The sequence below is a fragment of the Myotis lucifugus genome, unplaced genomic scaffold (assembly GCF_000147115.1).
Source record: "Myotis lucifugus unplaced genomic scaffold, Myoluc2.0 scaffold_15, whole genome shotgun sequence".
In the NCBI taxonomy this organism is placed as follows: Eukaryota; Metazoa; Chordata; class Mammalia; order Chiroptera; family Vespertilionidae; genus Myotis; species Myotis lucifugus.
Genome location: NW_005871063.1, coordinates 1,952,340 through 1,959,224, shown reverse-complemented (window position 1 = coordinate 1,959,224; position 6,885 = coordinate 1,952,340). Strand labels below are relative to the sequence as shown.

The 6,885-nt window shown below is 41.7% G+C and overlaps 1 protein-coding gene across 6 annotated transcripts in view; it reads left to right on the top strand.

Annotated features, from left to right (window-relative positions):
- Positions 1–149: 149 nt before the first annotated feature.
- PEX1 (peroxisomal biogenesis factor 1) overlaps positions 150–6,885 on the top strand; it is a 47,499-nt gene continuing 40,763 nt past the window's right edge. For 4 of the 6 annotated variants that reach the window (XR_002828273.1, XM_023750701.1, XM_006084947.3 and 1 more), the window contains exons 1-5: positions 150–305; positions 4,821–4,964; positions 5,635–5,718; positions 5,911–6,025; positions 6,109–6,875. Coding sequence is in view for 5 of the 6 variants with exons in the window: in XM_023750701.1 (XP_023606469.1) it covers positions 183–305; positions 4,821–4,964; positions 5,635–5,718; positions 5,911–6,025; positions 6,109–6,875 (1,233 nt within the window). In the remaining variant the exon portion in view is untranslated. Of the gene's footprint in view, positions 306–4,820; positions 4,965–5,634; positions 5,719–5,910; positions 6,026–6,108; positions 6,876–6,885 lie in introns of those variants that run through there. The other 2 variants (XM_014452394.2, XM_023750702.1) reach the window with 2 other exon arrangements.

Genomic DNA, 6,885 nt, shown 5'->3' with positions numbered 1-6,885 from the left:
CCGCCCCTACGCGCGTTGAGACCCGCCGCGGGAAGGGGGCGGGGCCGCGCGAAATGGACAAGGGGGCGGGGCCGCGGGAAGGGGCGGGGCCGATCGAGGTTATCCCGCTCCTAAGCCCGGGCCTGCGGGCTCGGCCGGAGTCGGCGAGGGTGGGCGGCGGGGGTGTCGGGGGTTGGCAGACTATGTGGGGCAGCGAACGCCTGGTGGGTGCGGGTGGGGCGGCCGTGACTGTGGCCTTCACCAACGCTCGCGACTGCTTCCTCCATTTGCCGCGGCGCCTCGTGTCCCAGCTGCACCTGCTGCAGGTAACGCGCCGGCCTCGGACCGGGCTCCCACCCGGAGGCTGGACACCTGGTCGGTGGTCAGGGGTCGGGCGGGCCGAGCTTTCCAGGGACGCGGTGGCTCTCGGGCCTCTCCCGGCGGCGGGCCCGGGGCTGCTTTCCGGGCGCCGCAGAGCAGGCCAGACCGAGGGCCCGTCGAGGGCAGGGCCGGGGCGGGGGCGCTGCCCGTGTGGTGCAGCCCGGGTTTAAGTTCACTGGCCTTATTCCAGCGCCTTTCAGTCGGTGGAACTGGGCTTTCTAACTACTTTATGCTCTGTTTTTGCGTTCACATACTACTCCAGGTTGGAAAGCTCTTGAGAAGTCCTTTCTTTTATTGTTTGTTTTTTAAAAACCTTTTCCCGCCAGAGATTTCCAGGTGCCTGCGCGGCTGCGGTGCGGGCCCAGCGGGAGGGAGGGAGGCTTGGTTTGTTTGCTGCCGAGCGCCGCGTCCCCCTGGCGGGCGGCGGGGGTCGCGGGATGGAGGCTCGGCCCTGGCCGCCGCGCTCGGACCCCCTCGGAGGCGGGCCGGGCACGGGCGGGGGTTCTGCCGTCCGGGATGTGTGTCCTTAACAGTATTTGAACCACGGCTGTCAGTTGCCTTTTTAGAGGTTGTGGTTGTGATTCGTGGCTCTGACCACTGGCACAGATACCGCGTCCTACTTTCATAACTGAAAACGGGCACCTGGCCTGCGAGTTGGAGTGTGTTTATGGGGCGAAAGGCTGGTGGATGGGCAGGCTTGCCTTCCTGGTTCCAGAGGGTGCGGCAATTAGACGAGTCTGGCAATGGAGCCAGTGGTACTCTTGTGCTGGTGGAGGGTCTTGCTTTTTATTTGTAAAAGCCGCCAACATCTGTGAGGCGCAATTAAGCGAAGCCCAATAGAAGGAGGTACACCTGTATTTGAAATCCGTGCAATCCCTGGATGTGTGGTAGCCGCCACTGGCCAATCCATGCAGGAAATGTGTAAGATTTTGCAAAATTTTCAAAAATAATTTCCACCTGAGCTTCTTCTCGGTATCTGTTTTTCTAGAACAGCAATTTTCAACCCATGAACCGCAAGAATTTTTTTAAAACAGGTAATACCTGACTATGAAGGCAGGGGCACTGACCTCTTTTTTTTTAAGATTGTCAAGTTAAAAGATGACAACAGCCAACACAACAATAGCCATCCGGTGTGAATGAATCAAAATCATATCTATTTTTTGTCACATCGGCAAAAATTATATTTTTTGGTGTGCTGCAGAATTTTAGTAATTAGTTTATGTGTACGATGAGATGAAAAAGGCTGAAAATCTCAGTTCTAGATTATTCCCCCCCACCACCATCTTCAAAGCATAGCAAATTCAGCAGATCCTTCCGTTATTTCTTTTCCCATAAAGCAGGCGATCTTTTGGCCCTGACAAGCTTCATTCCTGGCTGGAGACTAGTCACTATCGCCAAATCCTGGGTAGACTCTGCCCTGTGCTCTGTCAGCTTTGACGATTTTCAGCCTTTCAGTCCCCATCTGCGTTTAAAATAACAGACCCCCTCCACCTAATGAGATTATAGGACTGCTCTCTTATAGTAACTAATAATTTGATCCCAGTGTGAATGCTATGTCATGGGCACTATTGACATTTGACGCTGGATAATTTTTTGTTGTGGGGTTCTGTCCTGGGTATTGGAAGATACTTAGCAGCATCGCTGGCCTCTGTCCATTAGGGGCCAGTGGTACTCCTCCTCCCAGTGATGACAAACAAAAATGTCTCCAGACATTGCCATATGTCTCCTGGGGGACAAAATCACCCCCAGTTGAGAAGAACTGCTTTAACTCAGTTTTCTGTATTCTGGGCTCAATACTTGCTGTGATTGATGAAATAGGGGAGAGAATTTATATCCACACTGAATACAAACAAATGAACCTAAGTCACCTTCCAGAAGTGGCCAGGTACAGATTTGTCATTTCTTTTGTGTCAGCCAGAAATAACCTGGCTGGTCCTAAGGCATTGCAACCAATGGTTTCACCTGGAGGTTTGGCCAAAAGCAGGCAGCCGATGGTATGTTGATTAGATTAAACTGGAAAAGGGGCTCCTTTCTCTCCAGCCTGTCCTTTTTTTCTCTACTGAGTGCCCAGGGGCTCTGTAGTCCAAGTGAAAAACTTTTGACATAAAAATGAACATTATTAATCTGCAAAGTTTACCAAATTCAGCTGAACATATATAGGATGACTTTATAGGGCTGGTTACTACATTTTGACCAAATGAATAATTGAAGTATTTTTCCTGTTTAATAAAGTTGAGTTCCCCCTTTCCAGTGAGTTGATGGAATTCTCCTTTTTGATATTTCAGGGCATATTTTATTTTTTAAAATATATTTTTATTGATATCAGAGAGGAAGGGAGAGGAAGAGAAAGATAGAAACATCAATGATGAGAGAGAATCATTGATTGGCTGCCTCCTGCACGTCCCCCACTGGGGATCAAGCCCACAACCCTTGACCAGAATGGAACCTGGGACCTTTCAGTCCGCAGGTGGAAGCTCTATCCACTGAGCCAAATCGGCTAGGGGGCTCAGGGAATGTTTTATATTTCCTCACTTAGCACCTTTGGTTTTATTTATTTAAATCCTCACCTGAGGATATTTTTTCTATTGATTTTCAGAGTGGAAGTGGGAGAGACACACACAATGATTGGTTGCCTCCTGCACCCCACGTACAATCGGCCCGAGTTTACACGTTTCCCGCACTCCACTGCAAATCTATATGAACCGAGTTTAAGACGGCTCCCGCGGAGTACGCGCAATTCTCGCGAGCCGACTTAACTCGTTTCCCGCAACCCAAGTGTTAAATACAGGAATACAGGAATTGATTTGGGCTATATCTCACTGACTGATGAAACCCCATAGAAAGCATCTGGGATTGGTCAACTTCACTCTTGTAACCTCAGCTCCTACAGTTACAGCTGACATAGTAACTTAGGGCTTTTGACTCCAAATCTAGGGCTCTTTCTATTTGACCACACTACTCAGTAGAAAGATTTTTGTCAGCCAGAACACTGGGACTGTCCTGTGAAGAATTGTGAGAAAAATTACACAACTAAGTGATACACAATGATTTTTTTTAAATAGAGAACAGTTGCTTTAACTCACTCACTTTGTCCTTTGAAATTTGTTCTGTTTAAAGAAACACAATAAGCAGCCTATTACCAGTTTTGAAATAGTAAAATATATATATCAATGGATTTATTATTTAATAAGTTTAGTGGATTTATTTTGATGCAAGTAAATGAATTTAATAATACTAAAAGTTCCTGATATGTTAAGTGTCAGTAGCTATGCATGAAATTCTTTCGTTTTATTAAAAAATGATCTATGTAAACATGCTTATGATAAAATGGTAAGGGGGGCGGAAAGGATACTAAATCATGACTATAATATACAACTGTGTAACAAATTAACTTATTACCAAGGGGAAGGAGGGTCAGGAAGGAGGAAGATGGCAAAGGGGGTCAAATATGTGATGACTAAAGGAGACTGGACTTTGGGTGGTGAGCACACGATGGGGTATTAAAGATGTGTTATAAAGTTGTACACCTGAAATTGATATAATTTATTAACCCACGTTACCACAATACATGTGCTTAGAAAGGAGGATTAGCCAGAAATAGAATTGTTCGCGTGATTGTCTTTTTGTGAAGGATATATCAATAATTACTGTTTCTCCTTCCACGTTTATATATTTTCTAAGGTTTCTATGATGGGTTTATAATTCTTTAATCATAGAAAATATTGTTTTAATCCTTAGTCACAAACTTACATATTTTATGTAAATACTCTTACTGAGAATAAGTGTTATTTTGTTATTTTTTAACTTATAAATGTTCCCATAGTTCTAGAACTTTAAAAATTTTTTTTAAGAAGCTGCATAATATGAAATTTCTGGAAGTGTACATAAGAAGCTATTAACAGTAATTACCTCTGGGGACAGGGATTTGCCCTTACATGTTATGCTTTTGTACTTTTATCATGTGCATTTACTCTTCTAATAAATAAATAGTTATATTTTTAATAATCATGATATGTTACTGACTTATACTTTACTAAAATAGTAAATGTGTAGCTTATTTAATAATCTCCATATTGATAGACACTTTTAAGCCAATCCTAAGTTATTATTATAGAAAATACTGCAGAGATATGTTCTGCTGTAGGTTTTTCTTCTTTGAATCATTAATTCAGAATATATATCTCAAGGTTATATAAGTTCATTGGCTACCTATTGCCATTTTGAATTTATAATGCCATCATAGAAATGTAAGTGTATGCTTTCACCCATAGTATCACCAGTGTTGGGTGTTGAAAATGATTATAGTGTTTTGGATACTATGATAGAGGTGGATAACAGAGAGCAATCAACTATCTGTAGAACTTTTTTTGTTTGTAGTTTTACCATTTATGTGAATCCAGAAAAGTATGTAAAAACTTTCAAAACCCTTCTCCCCCATTTTTAATTTCTTGAATAAATAGAATCAAGCTATCGAAGTAGCATGGGGTCACCAGCCTGCATTCTTGAGCTGGGTGGAAGGCAGGCATTTTAGTGATCAAGGTGAAAATGTGGCTGAAATTAACAGACAAGTTGGTCAGAAACTTGGACTCTCAAATGGGGAACAGGTAAGCATAAAATGTGATGACAGTGACTTTCTTCTAATATCACATAATATAGTGATGGAAATAAAATGTAAAGTTCAGATTTTTTTTTTAAGGAGGAGAGATGACAACTTGTATGCTACTATAATTAGTCCAGAATATTCAACTTGACAACATATACCATTGTTAACTCATCTACAGTGTACTCTATTTTAAAGTCACTATCTTGTAGTCTACTGTGCTCTCTAGTTGATTTTGTATTCTGTCTATTTTACTCACTTTTCAGGTTCCCTAATTTTGTTTTTGTGCATTTATTTTTGCTTTATAAAATGAATAGTTGCAAATGGTATTTATATACTGGATCAGGTCACGACTTGATGACACTATTGTTCTTGCTTTTTTTAACTTACATTTTTAAAAAGTGCTTTTTATTTTAGTTTTTAAAAAATGTGTTGAACTAGGATGTATTTTCCTTTTTGCTATAATTTATTATGAAATAATTTTTCCTAAAATGCTGAGTATATCAAGGCCTAGCTAAAAATAAGTATTAATATTGGTCAAATGAAGGACTACACACACACACTCACACACTCATACTCTCTCTCTCTTAATCACATACCTAAAGGGAGAACTTATTTTTCAGGGATACAAAAATGTCTTTTAAAAGTAGTTTTATATTTTTAATCTTTTCCAGGTGTTTCTCAAGCCATGTTCCCATGTGGTGTCTTGTCAACAAGTTGAGGTGGAACCTCTCTCAGCAGACGATTGGGAGATACTGGTAAAGAATATAAAATAAGAACTATTCTAGTTTAATATTAAACTACTTCACAATATCTGTGTCTTTGGATTTCTCTGAGCTTCATCCTATAGTCTGAGTTGGTTTGAGTTATAAGAATGACTTGAGATTTTCCTACTAGATATGGAATAGACAAAATGTAAAGTGAGTTGATCTTTTTGTTGTTGGTTCTAGGAACTGCATGCTGCTTCCCTGGAACAGCATCTTCTAGATCAAATTCGAATAGTTTTTCCAAAAGCCATTTTTCCTGTTTGGGTTGATCAACAAACTTACATATTTATCCAGATTGGTAGGTGCCATCATACTGTACGACACAGTATTGAGTCCAAAGCAGAGGTGAACGTGCACTAATGAGCTTTATTTTCTATACAGTTGCACTCATACCAGCTGCTACTTATGGAAGGTTGGAGAATGACACCAGACTCCTGATTCAGCCAAAGACCCGCCAAGCCAAAGAGAGTACATTTTCAAAAGCAGATAATACACGTGAAACATTTCACAATTATGGAAGAGATCATAAAGGATTGGCAAAAGAACTCCAAACCAAGCAACTTCAGTCAAATACTAGAAGCGTCACTGGGTGTAATGAAACAGATCCCGAGGATACAATGGACTCACCATCAGTCCCAAGCTTATGGTCTATGATAGGAAGCATCTTTTCTTTTGGGTCTGAGAAGAAACAAGAGACCTACTGGGGTGTAACTGAAATCAATGCATTTAAAAATATGCAGTCACATGTTGTTCCTCTAGGAAATATTTTCAGAGTGTGCAAATCTCAGCCTCCCAGTATATGCAACGCATCAGCAACATCTGTGTTTCACAAACACTCTGCCATTCATGTATTTCCATGGGACCAAGAATATTTTGATGCAGAGCCCAGCTTTACTGTTACCTATGGAAACCTAGTTCAACTGCTTTCTCCAAAGCAACAGCAAAGTAAAACAAAGCAAAATGTCCTGTCACCTGAAAAAGAGAAGCAGGTGTCAGAACCATTAGATCAAAAACAAGTTAGCCCAGACCATAGTCAAGTAGCGGGTAAGACCTGTGTGCTAAAGGTAGTCTGGAATGGACTTGAGGAATTGAAGAATGCTATAAAATACACCAAAAATGTAGAAGCTCTTCATCTTGGGAAAGTCTGGGTTAGTATAA